This window comes from Patagioenas fasciata (genome assembly GCF_037038585.1).
Source record: "Patagioenas fasciata isolate bPatFas1 chromosome 19 unlocalized genomic scaffold, bPatFas1.hap1 SUPER_19_unloc_2, whole genome shotgun sequence".
NCBI lineage: Eukaryota > Metazoa > Chordata > Aves > Columbiformes > Columbidae > Patagioenas > Patagioenas fasciata.
In genome coordinates, this window is record NW_027288508.1 from 195,946 (window position 1) to 214,108 (window position 18,163).

At 58.8% G+C, this 18,163-nt stretch overlaps 1 protein-coding gene and 1 pseudogene across 1 annotated transcript; both read left to right on the forward strand.

Annotated features, from left to right (window-relative positions):
• Positions 1-13: 13 nt before the first annotated feature.
• LOC136109842 (coiled-coil domain-containing protein 183-like) lies at positions 14-11,503 on the forward strand (annotated as a pseudogene).
• On the forward strand, positions 11,487-17,172 carry LOC139826677 (uncharacterized). The gene is made up of 7 exons (XM_071803071.1): positions 11,487-11,623; positions 12,028-12,113; positions 13,434-13,551; positions 14,287-14,407; positions 14,951-15,112; positions 15,435-15,592; positions 15,836-17,172. The coding sequence occupies exons 2-7, from the start codon at positions 12,062-12,064 to the stop codon at positions 15,960-15,962; spliced, it is 738 nt and encodes a 245-aa protein (XP_071659172.1). The 5' UTR covers positions 11,487-11,623; positions 12,028-12,061; the 3' UTR covers positions 15,963-17,172.
• The last annotated feature ends 991 nt before the right edge of the window (positions 17,173-18,163 follow it).

Here is an 18,163-nt window from a genome sequence, read left to right on the forward strand (position 1 = left end):
CCCAGGCTAATCTTCCGCGGTGTTTAAATGCTGCCTAGGAAAGTTCAGTGGCATAATGATTCTATTTGCTGTGTGGCCACAGCCTCAGTGTGGAAATCTCTCCGCGGACAGATCGGTAAGATTCCTCGCGTGTACAATCCATGCTTTTCAGACGCCCATTTCTTCATGCGTGCTTTGTGAAGCGCTGAGGATGGTAACGTTGATATTTAGCTTGTCCCTGGCAATTAGCGCTAACATTCGATTCATGAATGTGCGAGTGAGACGCTGAGGAAGAGCCTCCGATGATGGTGTGTCAGTAATACTCGATTTCCTAATCCCGCCGTTTGTTTTCTACATCCCAACACGCAGAGCACAAGAGGACGGCTGCAGGTCAAAGAGCTTCTGTTACAAAAACTTCATCTAACTCAATTCATGCGCTTGGTGCTAGGAAGGCAATTTCCTTATCAAGTCTGTTTTTTCTGCAAATGAAATGTTAAGTGTTTTCTCTGGTAGGGGGAGCTTCATTTGATCTATCAACACATTAATGTACATGCTTGCAGTTGTTGTCATAGTTGTCCTTCAGCAGGAATGTGTGGTAAGCATCCAAATAAAGATCAGTATTGGCGGCTGGTTTGCGTGTGCGGGTTTGAAGAACTCCCTGCGCAAGCGTGTCCTGACTAATGAAGTGGAATTTGGGAAGGAGGATGTCCAGGGAGTGACAGACTCCTCCTGGCACTTGGAGCAAGCTGGCAGCTCCCGGGCAAGCGCTGCTGTGTTGTGTGTCCGTGTGCGCGTGTTTTGGCTGCAGTGGTCCCGTTTCTGGTGGGGTTCGGAGGGCTCTCCCGCCTGGGCTGGTTGCGGCTGCCGCAGCCGCGGTGCCGGGCAGCAGAGCTGGGCTGTGCTCGCTGTCCTGCCTGTGGCTGCCGCAGGGCGCTCAGGAATTGCTCCTGAATGAGTCCGCCGCGTGCAGCTGTGGAGAGGAAGGGGCTGTGAGCGGCCGTGTGGCCGTTGGAGCTGCCGCGGCAACGGTTCCGCAGGCAACGGGCACCCGGTTCCACAGGCGGTGCCGGCGGCGGCTCCGGCAGGCGGTGGAGCGGCCATGGCTGCGGCGGGGCCGGGGGACCGGGGCGCGACTGCCTCCGTGCGGGGCCAGAAGACGCGGCTGAGCCGGCGCGCCCGGGAGCTGCGCGCCGCCACCGCCGTGCAAGGTGCTGCCCCTTGGGCTTGGCGGGGACGGGCTGGGGCTCTCGCTCCCCCCGTTGTCCCGCACCAACGGCGCCTTCGTGTCCCCCAGAGCAAGGGAGGCAGTTTTTCACGCAGTCCTGCGAGAAAAAGCTCCGTGGGAACAGGGAGCGGCTCCCCCGCCTGTGTGAGGCCGTGCAGGAGGATGCCCAGGCTCTGGCCATGGCCCGGAAGGTAGCGGGAGCTCCCATCTGCCACGTCCCCCTGCCCGGTGCTGGCCCTGCAGAGCCACCTGCTCCGCCAGCCCTCTCCGGGAGCAGACAGCAGTAGGACGTGACTGTCCCCATGCTGACGGGGACGTTCTCTCTGCCCGCAGCACAAGCCCGTCCTGGCCCCCGAGGTCCTCAGGGCGCACAACTTGCCCCCCGATCTGGCCGGGCTGACGGTGGAGGTAACGGGCTCTGGTGGGCACGGGCTGGTGCGGGGGCTGGGGCTCAAAGGACACTGGGAACAGGGTGCACCGTGGAGGGAGCCGGTGCCGGCACAAGGACAAGCCCACAGGGCTGGTGTGGTGAGACACGGGGTGTTCACCTGTGTCCCACGGGTCCCTTTCCACCGCAGGACGCATCCGTGCAGGTCCTCCTTTAGCTCCCGGAGCAGATCCCTTGCCCCAGCAGAGCTCCTGGCCCTTCCAGCTTGCCTCTCCTGGGCTGTCTGACGCAGAGTCCCCCAGCCCTGAGGTGTTGATGTCACCTCTGCCTTAGCCCACCCACCCCCCAGAGCAAAGCTCTCCCAGTCCCCATCCTTCCAAGGGAGTGACAGTGTCCTGGAGCAACGTCCCAGCGTCCCCGGCTCTACGGTGGGGGGAGTTTCCCAGGCAGGACCCCCTTCTCCCGCGGGTGCCCAGCAAGCGCTGCCTCCGGCTTGGTGACCTCCGGCTTGCCCATCCAGGAGGCCCGGGAGAAGCTCCGGGCCACAATCTACAAACAGGCGAACACGCTCAACATGCTGGACTACCAGCTGAGGCAGCGCTGCCAGACCCGGGACAAGCTGCAGCAGCAGCTGCTGCGGCTGCAGGAGGAGGAGTCGGATGAGACTAAGAAGCAAAAGCGGGTACCCAGGACCCCTCTTCCTGGGGTGGCTGCACCCATGGGAGGCTTGAACCCAAGCCCTGCAGCCCCTGCGTAGGTGCTGGGTTCAGCAGGTGGTGTCAGCCCATGTGTCCCCGCCATCTCTGCCCCAGATGATTCGCCAGCTGGAGAACGACCTTGACAAGAGGCGCGCCAAACTCCGCGCTGCAGAGAAAGTGGGCACCGTGTACGAGCGGGTGTATGATGCCCTGCAGAAGGTGAGCTCCTCCTCAGCGGGCCATCGTCCCACCCGCTCCCCCTGCAAAGGCAGCGAGGTGCCCCAGGGACTGTGCTGGAGGGACGTCCTCCTGGCTCAGCGAGGTTCTTCTGCTCCCCTCCATGAAGCGGTGAGAGCCTGGCCCGGGTTGCCCAGAGAGGTGGTGGAGGAACCATCCCTGGAGACATCCCAGGCCAGGCTGGACGGGGCTCTGAGCAACCTGAGCTGGTGAAGACGTCCCTGCTCATGGCAGGGGTGGCACTGGGGGAGCTGGGAAGGTCCCTTCAACCCCAGCTATTCTAGGATTCTGTGATTCCATCCACTGTCACAGTGTGGGGACCCCCAGGGCTCAGTCGGGTGACACGCTGTGGTTCCCTGTGTCCCAGGAGGTGAGCCAGCTGACTAGGGAGGCGGTGCGCATGTGGAGGCAGTCCGAGCTGGACGACATGGAGCTGAAGGACATGGAGGCCAGGGCCGAGGAGGCCCGCAAAGCTGCTGAGATAGCCCAGGTGAGATCAGCCAGGGCACTCTGGGGCCCACTGCCACCCTCCAGAGCCCACAGACAGCACCGTGCACCCAGGCTGGTGGATCTTCCTGCAATGAAGAACAAAAGAGACTAAGCTGGGCTGGCCCACGGCACCTAGATCCTCTGGAGCTACTCTCACGTCTCATTCTTGGGCCAGGATGCCCTGGGGCTGGGGACAACGTGCCCAAAGCAACAGCCATGGTGAAAGCAGCACTCTCCACCCTCCAGCCCTCCCTGCCCTCCATCCTGCCCACTTTCCTACCCAGCCCATTTACACGGGGGGGTCATTTATGACACTGGCCATCTCAGAAGCTCAGCTGGCTCACAGAGGTCCATCCTCAGAACAAGAAAGCCCTTGAGGTGCTGGAGCAAGTTGAGAGAAGGGAACAGAGCTGGGGAAAAGGCTGTAGCACAAGTGTGATGGAGCGGCTGAGGGACCTGGGGGTTCAGCTGGAGAACAGGAGCTGAGGGGAGACCTTCTGATCTCTGAACTGCCTGAAAGGAGCTTGGAGCCAGGGGGGTCGGACTCTGCTCCCCAGGAACAAGCGCCAGGAGCAGAGGAAACGGCCTCAAATTGCACCAGGGGAGGCTGAGGTTGGATGTGGGGAACAATTTCTTCCCCAAAGGGCTGTGGGGCATTGGAACAGGCTCCCCGGGGCAGTGCTGGAGTCACCATCCCTGGAGGGCTGGACAGAGGGAGATGAGGTTCTCAGGGACATGAGGCAGTGCCAGGGATGGGTTGACGGTCGGACTCGATGATCTTGAGGGGCTCTTCCAACCCAAATGATTCCATGATTCTGTGGTCCCAGCTTCTGCAGCCACTTCTCTCTTCTCTGATACCCTCCAGGAGGAGCTGGCCAAGAGGGAAGCCGAGTTCCTTGCGGAGCGCTCCCTGGACACCCAGAAGGTTCCCATGGAGAGGCTGTGGCTGAGGGAACTGAGCGAAAAGAAAGTGCCAGCGGTGAGCTGAGGGGAAAGCAGCAGCACCGAGCCCCATGGGTGGGGGTGGCAGGGCCAGCTCCCCAGGGTGCCAGCAGCTCGGGGGGTGACCATGAACGTCCTTACAGGCAGTCAAGTCCGAGTCCAGTGTGGACGTCTCGACCCAGCAGGACCCACTGGTGGGTGAGTACTTGGCGGGGTGCAGTGGGGTGGGACACGGGGGCAGCTCCGGGCATCCCTCTCTGCCACTTTTCTCCCGCCTCAGCCCCCGAACTGGAGGCTGACGAGTCCCAAAGAGACCACGAGGCCGGGATAAGCGAGACGATGGAGGCGGCCAAGGCTGCAGTACAGTGCTCCCGCCTCTGGGTAACGGAAGAAGCCATCTCCCCAAACACCTGAGGCTGCTCGTAGCCACAGGGAGCCGAGACCTCTCTGCTCGCTTTGTTTTCTTGAGGGGTTCTCAGCTCTCCTGTGGGCCTGGAGCCCCCCAGAGCCCCTCTTGTGTGGGCAAGGATGGAGCTGTGTTTCTCCACGCCTTGAGCCTGCGGTGGTCCCTGGTGCAGAAACCCCCCTGAGGCCACGGGCCAGCTCCTGCACCCTGCATGAGCACTGTGGGCTGAGTTCTCGTGCTGTCCCCTGGTTAGGACATCCCCAGCAAGATCCTGGCACAGGAGTCATCCTTGGAGGCCCTGGAGAAGTACATCAAGGAGCAGGAAGAGCTGCAGGAGGAGCTGGAGAAAAAACTGAGGGATCTGGAGCTGAAGAAGGCTTTGCTCATGTTTCACCAGGCCCCCAACAAAACCAGGTGCTGCTGGCCTCGGGACAGCCGTGTCATAGAATCACAGACTTGCTTTGGTTGGAAAAGACTCTCAGGATCATTGAGTCCAACCATCAACCCACCCCTGACACTGCCCCATGTCCCTGACAACCTCATGTCCGTCTGTCCAACCCTCCAGGGATGGTGACTCCAGCACTGCCCTGGGCAGCCTGTTCCAATGCCCCACAGCCCTTTGGGAAAGAAACTGTGCCCCAGATCCAACCTCAACGTCCCTTGGCGCAACTTGAGGCCATTTCTGTTTGTCCTATCACTTGTTACGATTCGGGTGGTGAGAGCCTGTCCCATGTTGGCCAGAAAGGTGGTGGATGAACCATCCCTGGAGACATCCCAGGCCAGGCTGGACGGGGCTCTGAGCAACCTGAGCTGGTGAAGATGTCCCTGCTCATGGCAGGGGGGGGTGGGTTGCAACCTGAGCAGCTTTTGCAACGGATTTGTGGTGTCTCTGCACCCCTGTGCAGTTGTATGCATGTGGCTGTGGTTGGCTGCAGGATGCTGGAGAAGGAGCTGAGGGCGAAACTGCAGGAGCAAGAGGCCGGGCGGGACCGGTTGCGAGCCCAGATGCTGAAGAACGAGGAGCTCCTCTTTGAGATTGAGAACAGAATCGACCACCTCCTCTTCCATCTGCACGGCATCACCGTGGCCGGCCAGGTAGCCCCCCAGTGCTGGGTGGCGCAGTGACACAGCGCGGTGACACTTGGTGCAGCCACCGTCACCCCAGGTGGCTCATTTTGCCCACCAAGGTTGTTCTCTCTGTCTCCAGGATGATTCTCTCCTGTCCCGGGGGCTGGAGGGGAAGCTCCAGTACCTGGCCCAGAAGTGGCAGTACCTGGAGCAGCGGGCAGCCCACCTGCCCCCTGAGTGCAAGATCCTGGACGAGAGCAGCGAGGTACGTGGGGTGTCCATCCCTGCTGGGGTCTTCGGGGACCCGCGCCAGGAGGCTCCTCCTGATGGCCCATCCCAAGTGAGGAGAATGGCGGTGGCCCCATGGAGCAGCTCAGCTCCAGGTGGCAGTGGGCACTGCAGGGTGCTGTTCCCAGGGGATCATCAAGGGCATCCCTTGGGTTGTAACACCCACCTCCCCTTCAACAATTAACCCAGGGTGTCTTTCACAGATTTTTGTGAAGGCCAGGGATTTTCTGGAGAAGAAAATGTCGAGTGATCCTCGGAACGTGGTGGTTTCCTTTGAGGAGAGAGACAGCAGCGATGACGGTAGGAGAGCTTAGCGGGGACGTGTCCCACGGCGACTGTCCCTGCCCCTGCCTGTTGGGATTTCTGACCATCCTCGCCTGTCTCTCCCTGTCCCAGCAGAGCCCAGCCCATGAGTTCTCTCCAGACCTTGGGGCTGTCTCCAAGGCTTTGAGCATGGGTGGTGCTTTTAGGTGGGGATGTGGGAGCATGAAGGCAGCTGGCGGGGTGGTGAGCATCGAACCACAGAAGGAACAAGAAAAGATGCTGTGGGGCAAGGAGGGAGAGCCTTGTCTTCGAAATCACCTGGTTGTGAAGAACAACCAGTGCTGGGGTCTGTCTGTGGCCTCTTCCCATTGGATACTCTTGGAGGAGCCACTGAGTTTCTGAGCTTGCGACCTGTTTTGAATGAAGCTGGAGCTGCATCCAGCACCGCGTGGCTCCAGACCTTTCTGGGAAGCCCCAGCAGCTGGGGATGGGCCACAGCAGCGGCACTGCCAGGCCCTGCAGGTCAGCCTGGGATGCTGGGCAGGAAGAGCCAGGGCTTGGCAGGAAAGCTCCCTGTGATGTCACCAGCCCTCCAAAACGTGCTGGCTCTCCCTGGTGACATGGGCACAGCAGAAGTGGCCCTGCAGACCCTCCCCAGCCCGTTTCTCTCTGTTCCCTCCTCCAGAATCCTCTAAATCTGATGACGAAGATGACGAGCACGTCCCCACCCGGGAAGACATCAAGAGGGAGGGGCAGCTGCTGATCCAAAGCAAGAAGAAAGCCAGCGTGTCACGGAATGCACCCCGAGATTAGTTTAAGGGACAAGAGGGTCCAAAACAACTTTTATTAAACCGGTGAGAAACAGGGTTTTAGAACTCCAAAAGTGACTTAAATATAGGTTCGGGTATCAGTTGAGGAAAATTATGAAGGGGCAGCAACTAGTACAACAGGAGGTCCACAGTGTGCATGCACGTGGCTTCACCCAAAACAATGCCGGAACCGCCCCTGAGGCCCAGAGGAGTACACGCTTGCCTGAACACGGTGCGGGATTATTCTTAAAGGGATATAGGTACTCGTAGTGAGTACGGAAAGTGTACGCTCGCGATTCCGCGAGGGTAAATTTATAATACACTCGCAATCCTGCGAGGGTTAATTTACTTACACGTGCAAATGTGCACGGAATACTACACGTGCTTATATGGAAGCACGGGAGGAAAATACACTCGCGATTATGCGAGGAAATAATTTTATACGTGTGCCAATGTGCACAGAAGGTTACTCGTGCATATGTGCACGGAAAGTATAAATACACTCGCGCTTATGCGAGCAAATAATTTTATACATGCTTATATTAAGCACGGGAAGTTACAGGTGCAAATGTGCACGGAAAGTATAAATATACTCGCAATCCTGCGAGCCGTTTTACTCACACCCGTGGCGGCAAGGCAAGCGGAGTCTCCATCCCGGGGAGGAGGGCTCTCGGCGGCAGCATCTCGCTCGTGCTCCGAGAGACCCGCGACAATGGGCGGAGTCTCGACGAGAGTCCCGTTTTTTATAGGCTGATCAGACCTGACTCTAGGCATTCTAGAAGCTTCTCTGCACCCCCACACCGGTTGTGGGGTGCCCCTGAAGCCTCCAAACATCCCCCACACTGGCCGCGGGCACCCAGCGGCTCACTGGCGCCTCGGCACTCCCGTCTCCTAATGACCCTGAGCCCTTCTCTCTGTCAGCCTCTTCCCGAATGTTCTGCAGGGTACGCTAAATTAGGCTTTTACACATATCTGTGGAACAGTTTTTTTCTACAAAGACTACATACAGGTTGCATTGTTTAATGGCAGCATGTACTAATATTATATGCTCAGGTTTCACAGCCACTGATAACATATCCATTTAGACCAGTTTGATTAACAAATATATCGTTAAGTCTATTACAGTCTCTAACCCCAGGAAAAATACACCCACGTGTTTAGTGAGAAATTATATTACGGATATACGCTTGCCTGAATCTGGCAAGGAATTATTCAAGAAAATCCACGGGTTTATAATGAGGAAAACACCTGCCCAAGCGGCGAGGAATTATTTAATACACTCGCTGATCTGGTGAGGAAATAGCTCAGTTCTACCTAGTAAGTTATCGCTCACCCCAGCGAGGCGACGAGGCTGACCCAATCCCGGGAGGCTACTTTAGGTGGCGATCCTGCCTAAGGGGAGGCTTCAGGCAGACAGACCCGCAGCTCCGAGAAGACCACAAACAGCCATTCAACGGGACCCCGTTTATATCCGTGTCAGATCTGACTGTGGGCGGTCTAGAAGCTTCACGTCTTCTCTGCACGCCCCTACTGTGGCAGGGCAGCCGCGCTCCCCGCTGCAGACACGTTGGGTGAGAGAGGCAGGAAGAAGCGGGGAAGGGTAGAAGGAAGCCCATCGGCGCTTGCAGCCCTGTGTCCCCATGTGGGGACATGGCAGGGGCGGCCTGGGGAAACCCCTCCCGCTCAGGAGACAGTGGGGTGGGGGCAGCTCCCAGAAACCCCTGCCCACTGCAGAGCCCCTGGCAGGGCCTGGGGGGCAGGTGTGTGCAGCCCCTCTGTGACACGGTCCGAGGTCACAGTGGGACAGCCAGACGTCACAGTGGTGACAGTCCCCCTTTCCCTGTCGTGACCAGCATCTGCCCCACTCACCCCGGTGAGGCCGAGTCGACTCCAAGTGCTGAGAGCTGCTCTCGCCACCGCTCTGCTCTGGAGTAGCTGCTCTGCAGTGAGGAGGAGAAGGTGGAGAGAGGGAGCACGACAGCACCAAGGAGTGTGAAAGGTGGAGAAGGAGGAGGAGGAGGAGAAGGAGAAGGAGGAGGAGGAGGAGAAGGAGAAGGAGGAGGAGGAGGAGGAGGAGAAGAGAAAAAGAAGGAGGAGGAGAAGAGAAAAAGAAGGAGGAGGAGAAGAGAAAAAGAAGGAGGAGAAGGAGGAGAAGAAGGAGAAGAAGGAGGAGGAGAAGGAGGAGGACAAGGAGAAGCAGTAAAGCCATTGTCCAGCCACTTGCTGCTGTTGTTGACTTGAAGCAGCAGTGGAACTAAGATGGCAAGACAGCTCTTCTTGCAGCCTCACCTGAGCCCAACTATTGAGAAGCTCGAGCGTTATGGTAAGGCCTTCAGGCCCAATTTCACATGTGTGTCTGGGTCAAGGACATCTCTGAAATCAGGATGGAAACCCGAGGACTGTGGGGGGTGGTTGCTCAGGAGTGGTGACTGCAAGGAGGGACCTGCTTGACCATCCCAAAGGGCTGAGGGGCTGATGTGGCAGCCAGGGCTCCTGGTTCCCTTCCTGACGTGGCCCCTGCCTTCCTGGGGCAGCCCAGGCAGAAACCCCTGACCCCAAAGGGCTGCCCTTGCCTGGCGCTGGGCATTACCCACGCTGAGCTCATGTCTGAATGGAAGAGCTGAAGGTGCTCGTGGGCCACGTGGGCTCTGTGTGTTCAGAGATGTGACCCGGCAAAACTGGCCCCTGCTGGGGAGACACCAGGGCCTGCCCTGAGCCTCCGAGAGCCGCGTGGAGCACAGCCCCGTGCCCCCGCGGGCATGGCAAAGCACTGCCGGCTTCCCGTGGGAGTGGGTCACACCCTGGAGAGCTGCACCTGCAAGGAAAGGAGCCCCTTGGAGGCAGCATGAGGTGTCCTTTGGTTCTTGCCGGGCTGGAGAGAGACCACCTGAAATGCCTGAGTGAAAGATGCATCGCTCCTTGGACAGGAGTGGGCCGAATGGTCTTGAGCTTGCTGCCTCAGAGCATGACAGGTCTTTCCCTTGTTTTTCCAGAGCTCGCTAAGATTTGGGCCAGCACATCGTATCACCTCAGCCTGCAGCTGGCTCTCCACCAGGTGGGCCTTACCTCCTTCTCCCCTCACACCCTGATGAACGCTGATCAAGTCCTGACAGCCCTTTGCCATGGGGTGCAGCTGTTCTTCCCCTGCGTTGAAAGCAGGAGCAACGCCCCAGCACGACACTGCAATGCACACAGTGACATGGACACCTTCTCTGTCCATTCAGATGTACAAGAAGGTCCCCCCGTCAGAGTTGCATGTGAAAACCTGGAAGCCTGGGACACATCTGGATTTATTCCAAGTGTGGGAACCCCCTGCCTTCTATCTGATTGAGCCAGAGGGTGTTTGTCAGCTTTCCCTCACCTATTTGGTTCTTCGTAGCTGAAGGGGGGTGAGAGGGAAAAGCGCAGCCCCTGTTTGTGTTCTCCCAAGGAGCCCATCTTGCTCCTTTGTGCCTCAGGCCAGGGCAGGGCACTAAACACCATCAGCCTCCTCTGACAAGTCACCCGTCTGCCCCTCCAAGACTTCTTCCCATCCGCCATCTCCTCTGTTCCAGGCTGTCCGCATTCCCGGAATCGGGACTTTTGCGGTTGTCAGAAAGCGAGTAGCCCTCAGCGAGCAGGATCTGGTGATCGTGGAGAGACCCGTGTTTCGACCTGACAAGGCTGTTGTGCAGGACTATGAGCTCCGCTATGGTTGCAAAGACTTCCCTGGTAAGCAGCGTGAAAGCGGCGCTGGCCCTTGAGCAGGGTGGGGAGGGGTGCTCTGCTCCCCAGAGGTGACTGAGGGGAGTACCAGCCACCCACCGCGGTCCTGCCAAGAGCTTCACTCGACAAAACCAGCCAGCTGTGAAAGGACCCTGCCTAGCTGTTTGTTTTAAAGAATCACCAGAGGACAATACAGCTAAGAGCGCACTCTCTTTGTCCTGCTTCAACAACAGGTTCCCTCACAGCTTCCTTGGTGTGGTGTCTTCTGGTTCTGTGATGCTTCAACTCTTGCTCCCCCTTTCCGCTGCACTAGACCTCCTCCAGGCAAATGCCAGGGCTCTTCCCAGCTCCCTCAGCCTCCTTGCACAGGGGAAAAGCAGGGGAAACCCAGGGGGGTAAGACGGTTCCTTCCAAAAGCCAGTGACGGCGACACCTGCGCCTTCTAGTCACTACTGCCTTTGGGGCAGCTGTTGTGGGACCCTGGGGAGCACCCAGAGCTTGGGGCTGTGTTTGGGGTGCGTTTCTCTCTAAAGACAAAGACAGCACCGAGTGTGGGCTGGTACCCTCCAGCTTGCCCTGGGACCTGGTGCCTATCTCCCCACTTTGTCCCGCAGTCACTCTTCTTCCCACCAAGTGCCTAAGACTCTTTGTTTCCCTTTCTGTATCAGAGAAGCCACAGCTGTCTGCTCCGCACCTCACTGTCCACTTTAAGAGGAAGGGACAAGCCGAGCGTCTCCTCAGAGGCGCTGGCCCAGCCAGACAGCCCAGTACCAAAGTGTTGCCTGAGGGCCTGGAGGCTGCAGACCTTTGATTGTAGCCTGCCCAGCAGGTCTGCAAGCTCATGTGTTCCTCTTCTCTTGTCTTTCAGGCCATCAAGATTTCGAACAACTGCCGTATGCTGAGATAGCCTCAGAGAACGCTGTCTCTGAGGGCACCGTGCAGCTCTACATGGAAAGGACCACGCACCTTTTCCATGCCTACCTAGAGAACAGGAAGAACGTTGCCATCATCTGGAGGGACGTGGGCATGCTGATTGCCGAGGGAAAAGAGATAAAAAAGAGATTTTACTTACACTTTTTGGAAAGGCTGAATGGCACTGGCAAGATGCTGCAAGCTCTTCTCGAGGTAGGATTTTCACTTTCCCAGCCCCACTCCTGCTGCTTCTGAAATGCTTTCTGGGGGCTGCTTTCCCCTGGCCGACCATGCCTTGTTCAGTCACCTGGGCTCCTGGAGCTCTAGAGCACAGCAGGCTCTCTGCAGAGCACCTCCCTGGCGTGCAATGGCCTGGCTTTGCAAGAGCCACCCCCAGAGGAGCTGCACTTTGCGAGAAAAGGCCGGCGTTGATGGCGGGGAGCGCTGCGTGCCCCACTCTGGGGGCCGGGAGCAGAGGCACAGGCAGAGCAAGGCTTGCTGAGCCCAGAGCCCTTGGGCGGCTCTGGCTCTTTGCTGGCGCTGGGCTGAGGCGGAGCGAGCAGCCGGCCCTTCCCAGTGTCCGCTCCTCCCGTCATCCGTCTCTGTCCTCGTTGCAGATGCCGGAGATGAGGGACTCAGTCATCTCACGCCATGACACCGCTGCTTCCCAGACCTCCTCTGGACGTGTTATCGTCCTGCCATGGTATGTTTGACTTCACTTGGAGGAACGTGGGACAGTGGCACGGCTTATGCATCTGTCCTACTGTGGAGCTAGAGACGCATTTAGGCAACATTTCCCACTACGTTTCTCCTGCTCCTTTTCTTTCCTCTGTGGGAGAGACTGCTCTTAGGTCCGGAAACGTTAATCTGCAAGGCTCTACAGGAACTTGGAGGGCAAGATCAGAATTCAAAAGGGTGTTAGAAAATCAGAGCACTAGATAATATTCTGCTCTCCATGTGCACTGTGAGCAGGATCATTTCCCCAGAAGCAGCAAGGGGGTTTTGTGGGAGGACGACCATTCTCACGGGAAGGATGGAAAAAAGCGGGCACAGGCTGACGGGGTCTCACCTAGCCCTCCCGGCACTGGAGTTTCTACTGCAGCCCTCCGGGTTGGGCTGCCTTGGGAAACAATGTGGTGTCCTTTCTTCAGCCTGGTACCTTCTTGCTCTTCAGGTGCCAACTTGAGACCGTGCCTAAGATGCCAACGCTGATAGACCTGACGGGACGTGTGCAGGGAAAAGGTGATGGCAGTGGAAAGAAAGGTCGGGGACCAGTGGGTTGCTGGCAGGGGGCTGCAGGGTTTCCTTCCACGGCACATGGAGGGGATCAGAACTGAGGTTACCCCAGGAGGCCTGGAAGAGGGAGAGGCTCCTCCTGTGACTCTCTGGACCCATCATGGTAATGCTCCGGTGCCCCATCATGGGACAAGGTCTCAGGACAGTCCTGCACCACAAAGGGCCTCTTGGACTGCTGAAGGACACCTTTCCAGTGGCCTCCACTCCCTGCTTGGGCTGCAAACAGTGCAAAGCTCTAAGCCTGCTTCTTTCCATCATGTGCTCAGATGTCTCAGAGGCAATGCCTGTGGTGTGAACCTGCTCCAGCAGCAAATGTGTGTACACAGGACCAATGCAGAAATCCCAGAGCTGGGTTCCCTTGAGCAAAATGATTCCCCTTCCCAGAATGACTCCCGGAGACCACCGGCTCTGCCAGGGAACCCCCTGTTTCAGCACAAGGATGAGAGAAAGCCATCCAGATAGTTTTCCCCAGGGAACCCCAGGGAATAATAGTGCACTGTAGGCACGAGGAGCTGGACCAGAAAAACAGTGTCAGAAAAGGCCTAAGACCTCCCAGGAAACATGGCTTTCCCCCAAAGGGATGAAAAGGACCACCTTCCCCAGTGTTACCACAGCCCTGAGCAGACCCGCACGTCACTCTCCTTGGAACTGGCACACAAGTGGCACCCGGTTCCCAGAACAACACCGAGATGCTGTTCTGAAGAACCGTCTCCTTTCCCCTTTCTAGAGGATGCTGCCGAGAAGCGCCTCCTCCGTCGAACCAGGCTTCCTCCAAATCGGTTACCTGCACCGACTGTGAAGCCGGAGCAGGGTCAGAAAGCTGAGGGGAGTGAGCCTCGCGCCAGGTGAGACACTCGCATAAATGGGTGAGCGTGACCCCCTGCTCCGGGCTCTGTGGGAGCGAGACGTTTCTCCTGGAAACACCCCAAGTGCGCTTTTCCCACGTCCCACTAACTCATGGTTTCTTGCTCATGGCAGTGTCTTGTAGCTTCTTGGCAGACTCTGCTGGCACCACTATTTCTTTCTTCCCTTCCGATGTGCAGAACTCTTGAGTAGCCAAGTGCAAAGGCTCGTTCCAGGAGCAGAAGGTCATTTTGGCTTTCCCTTCAGGTTGAAATGAGCCTGGCCTTTCTGTTTGCTGAGAACAGAGTTCTGCAGTTAGTTACTGCAGAGGATTGCCCTGAGCAACCAGGAGCCTCTTCTACGCTGACGCCTGTCTTACGGAGAGCCCAGTGGCAGGATGGCTCTTCTCGTGGGGTCGTGTCCTCCTCCCTTTGACACTGTGTCCCCAGCGCCCAACCTGCCCGTACAGGGCGTAGCGCTATCTCCGGGCACAGGACCCTGTTCCTCTGGTTGCTCCAGCAAGAGAGGGCCGAGACCTGGGCATCCTGAGTTGCAGGGGGGCTGTTGGGCCCATCCGAGGCTGACAGCTTGGGGTCTTCTCTGTGTCTGGGGACTTGATCACAAGGATGTGAGCAGAGCACGTTCTGCTGCAGAAGCAGGTGCGCCACCTGGAAGCACAGGATGCAGAACCAGCTCCTCCTGCGCTCCTGCCAACACGCCCTGTTGTGTCTTTGCAGGCAGCTACCGGTCATCCAGAGGAGCTGCTTGAAGGAAAAGGAGGAGAAAGGAAAGCTACCGCCTCTGCTTGCACCCAGAGAAGTGGACTTCATAGCCAGAGCCATTGAGAGGAGAGAAAAGGTACCCGACACCGGATGCTGCAGGAGCACATCCTACTGGACTGTAGAGCAGCGTTGCTCCACACGTGCCAGTGCTCACAAGATTCTTCACTGGGTGTTCACGGGACCACTGACCAGTTGCTTTGGTGTTTGCTTGAAGGGAGGCGGGTCACTGTCAGTTGAGAATATACTTGTCACTTCCAGTAGCCTGGAAACACCCCCAGAGCCCTCACTTGAGGCCGTTTCTGTCGGCCAGGTGACTGCAGGGCTTGTCTGGGCTCGCCAGCTGCCGGCTGGTTTGTAGCCCGGTGGTGGCTTATCTCCCTGGTCATTCCAGACGGGCTCCTCGGTGGAGCCTGCGGGAACCTGGGAGCAAACCAGCGTGGACAGCAAGGCAGAAGAGAAGGGAGGGAGGGAGGGAGGGAGGGAAGGAAGGAAGGAAGGAAGGAAGGAAGGGAGGGAGGAAGGGAGGAAGGAAGGAAGGGAGGGAGGAAGGAAGGAAAACAGCTCAGCCGTGGCAGGGAAGGCTAATGCTGCCTGCTATTGCATTTTGTTTGTCCCCCAGAATAAATGGGAGAAGAAGGAGGAGCAGCTTCCACCGTATATCCAGAAATACCTGGAAGAACAGGAAGAGAAGGAAACAGAGCTGGCAGAGGCCGAGGCAGAAGAGGAGATGCCCAATGTGGAAGGAAATGGAGAAAAGCCAAAGGAGATGCAGAGGAGCCAGGTACTTGGGATTCCTGCAGAAAAAGAGCACTTTCTCCCGCGGGGCGGCTGAGACTGCAAAGTACCCTGGCACCCAAGCCGTCATAGCAGCCTTGCTGCAGCAGAACCGGGCGGGTGATGCTGCCCTTCCTGAGCAAGAAGGGGGACACAGAGTTGCAGTGAAACCCTGGTGACACTCAGAGGTCACCCCAGGGCCTGCTGAGCTCCTTCTCCCGGCTCTCCCCGTCCCGTGTGGTCCATTCAGAAGTGTTCTGGGGTCTGCGTGCTGGGAAGCAGCACCCTCCGGGTGCAGGGCTGTTGTATGAGAGTCTCCTCCTGTGCAGGAATCCAGCTCCCCCGAGTGCTCCTCAGACAGCTCCTCGAGCAGCGTGGAGTCAGACGAGTCCAGCTGTGACCTGCTGGAGATGAACATGGAGGGCTGGGAAGAGGCCGGAGAAGAGCCCCCCAGCGTCCCTGAGGACAACAGCGTCCCCCAGAAGCGGTACGAGTGTGCCCGCTCCAGCCGAGCCCCGGGGGCGGTGGGGCGTGAGCCGGTGGTGGTGGGTACGGGGAGCCAAACCCTGAGCCACGGGGCTGCACAGGACGCCCCGGGATTTCTGCAGCCACGGGAACGGGCTGGGTTAGACCCCACGGCAGGGGCCAAAGCAGGTGTGGGGCTGAGTGTGGGAAGAGGCAGGACGGTCCCAGCTGCAGAGTCAGGGAGACTTTGTCCTTGCTGTTGCAGGAGCCTTTCCCCACGGACAGACCGGGCCCTGCGGGAGGTGGTGACCTGCATCCTGGGGCAGGTGGCCCGCAAGAGAAGAGGGGAGAGGGATGAGCAGCTGGATCTGCAGGACAAGCTCCAGTGGTAAATCTCTCCGGACACGGGCAGTGCTTCCTCTCCCGCAGTCCCTTCCTCCTGCTCCCCGCAGCCCCGCGGGAGAGAGCCGCTTCTCCTGGCACCGGCCTCTCGGCAGAGCCGCTCCTGCGGCCGCGGCTGGCGCCCAGCTGGGAGCCCGGCTGGAGCGCTCTCCTGTGCTCACACCACCTCTTCCCGCTGTGTGTCTGCAGCGAGCTGGCAGTGCTGCGGTGGGAACGGTCGGGGAAAGAGGCAGGCAGCAGCCAACACCTGCGGGAAGCTGCACCCCAAGCTGCACCCCCTGCCAAGGCGGGGAAGAGGAGGGCAGGACCGGTACGTCCCCAAGGCTTGATGTGGTGGCGTTTGTAATGGCGACGGCGCAACGGTGCGGCCAGGCTGGTCTGGGACAGCAAGCAGCCGGGTTGCTTTCAGCCCCGCGCTCCCTTGGCTCAGGGGTCGTTGCAGAAAGGCTCTGCAGTCAGGACCGTGAGCAAAGCAGGGCTGATGGAGAGGCTGAAAAGAAGGGGCAGGAGGGAGGGGGAGCGCTGAAATCCCCCCAGCCCTTGCCAGGGACACTAACACTGCCTGCTGCTGCATTGCCGTGGTCCTGCAGGCGCAGCCCCGCGTGTGCACGGAGGAGGAAACACGCAAGCTCTGGGAGTCCTTGTGCAGCAAGATAGAGCAGAAGCGCAGCAGTGGCACCGCCAAAGGCCTGGAAAAAAGAGCCAGAGCAATGGGAGGCCCAGGTACCGCAGGCAGTGAAAAACAACTGGGGAAAGAGCATTCCCAGTTGAGTGTTTGCCTTTTGGAGTGCTCGCCTCTGAAAAAGGGGGTGTGGGCCAGCTTCAGGCCAGAGCTGGGCAAAGAGGGTGTTTTCCTGACAGCCCTGGGGGCACGGAGAGCAGCAGGGTGGGACTGCATCCCAGGGACCTGGACCTGCTCTCTCCAGACAGCAGCAGATCCCACCACATGTGTCCTGACCAGACTTGTTGCTCTGCACCTCTCTGTGCATACAAGACTACAGAGCTTTGTATTCAACTCCTCAGTTCTGGAGAACAGATCTACTCCACGTCGGCCAGTGCCAGGAGACCGTCTCAGGCGCTGAGGCTCGCGAGAGACACGTCCAGCAAGAGCCTCCTCCGGCGTGACGAGCGCCAGTGCCGGCCAGCCAGGCTGCTGACACCAGCTCTCCCTTCTGTTCAGTAAAGCCCCACCTGCAAACCGCTGGGTCTGACACTGTGGGTGTTTCCTTGGCGGCTGTGGAAGCTGCGCTGGGCAGTGGCGCAGGGAAAGGCCACTGCAGGGAAGAGGGCTGGAGCCTCAGCCTCAGCCCTGCTCCAAGGGCAGCCCTCCCCAAGGCTCTGCTGTACCGGCTCGGCTGCGGCCCTGCTCTTTGTGCCCCTGCACCCCGCGTCCCTGGCACGGAGCCTGCCGCAGCTGCACATCCCGGACAGGAGCGGGAGGAGGAGGAGGAGGAGGAGGAAGAGGAGGAGGAGGAAGAGCCTGGGCACCCTGGGGAGCTGAGCTGCAGGGGAAAGCATCCGGGGGCTCGCCCAACCAGGGCACTGCGGGGCGCCCAGAGCTGTGCAGGAACCACCGTGTGCCACAGGGACAATGGCACCCCAGGCAGGAGCCGTGCCTGGGGAGAGGAAAGCCATGGCGGGCAGCTGGACTCTGCCAAAGCTCTGCTGGGGCTCCCGACCCTTTTGTTCCACAGCCCCTGGCAGGAAAGGCAGGCTGGAGCCGAGGTGGGATGGGGACACCTCCGAAAGCTCCTCTGCGGACCCCTGGGTTGGCATAAAGCGTGTCACAGGGGCCTGAGAGCGGCTGTGTGGCAGGAGGGAAGGAAGTTCGAAACTGCTGGCTGTTGGGCACCCTCACCCTGCCCGTGCTCTGTGGGGACTCCACGCAGCGGGTGTCAGCGATGCTGGCAGAGCCCAGGCAGGCTTAACCGCGCTACGAGAGATCGGGCCCATTTGTCAGACCTCTGTGGGATATTTTTTCCTGAAAAGCCCTGATTTTTGGGCATCCTGACTTTGCCTCCATAGGAGTAATTCCTACTGCCATTTACACTCTAAACAGCTGTGCCTTTCTCATGGCACCACGCGTGAGGTTGGCCAACGGTCAACAAGAATGGCTTGCCTCTTCTTAGGTGAATCTAAGCAGCTAAGGAATATATGGATATATATATGTATATATGAAGACTTATGTAGA

Excerpts from the sequence above, each read along its gene's own strand:
- LOC139826677 (XM_071803071.1), top strand. The coding sequence starts at position 12,062 with ATGACACCGCTGCTTCCCAGACCTCCTCTGGACGTGTTATCGTCCTGC. Across the intron at positions 13,552-14,286 it reads GGGAGTGAGCCTCGCGCCAG|GCAGCTACCGGTCATCCAGA; the intron begins GTGAGACACTCG and ends GTGTCTTTGCAG. Across the intron at positions 15,113-15,434 it reads AGGAGATGCAGAGGAGCCAG|GAATCCAGCTCCCCCGAGTG; the intron begins GTACTTGGGATT and ends CCTCCTGTGCAG.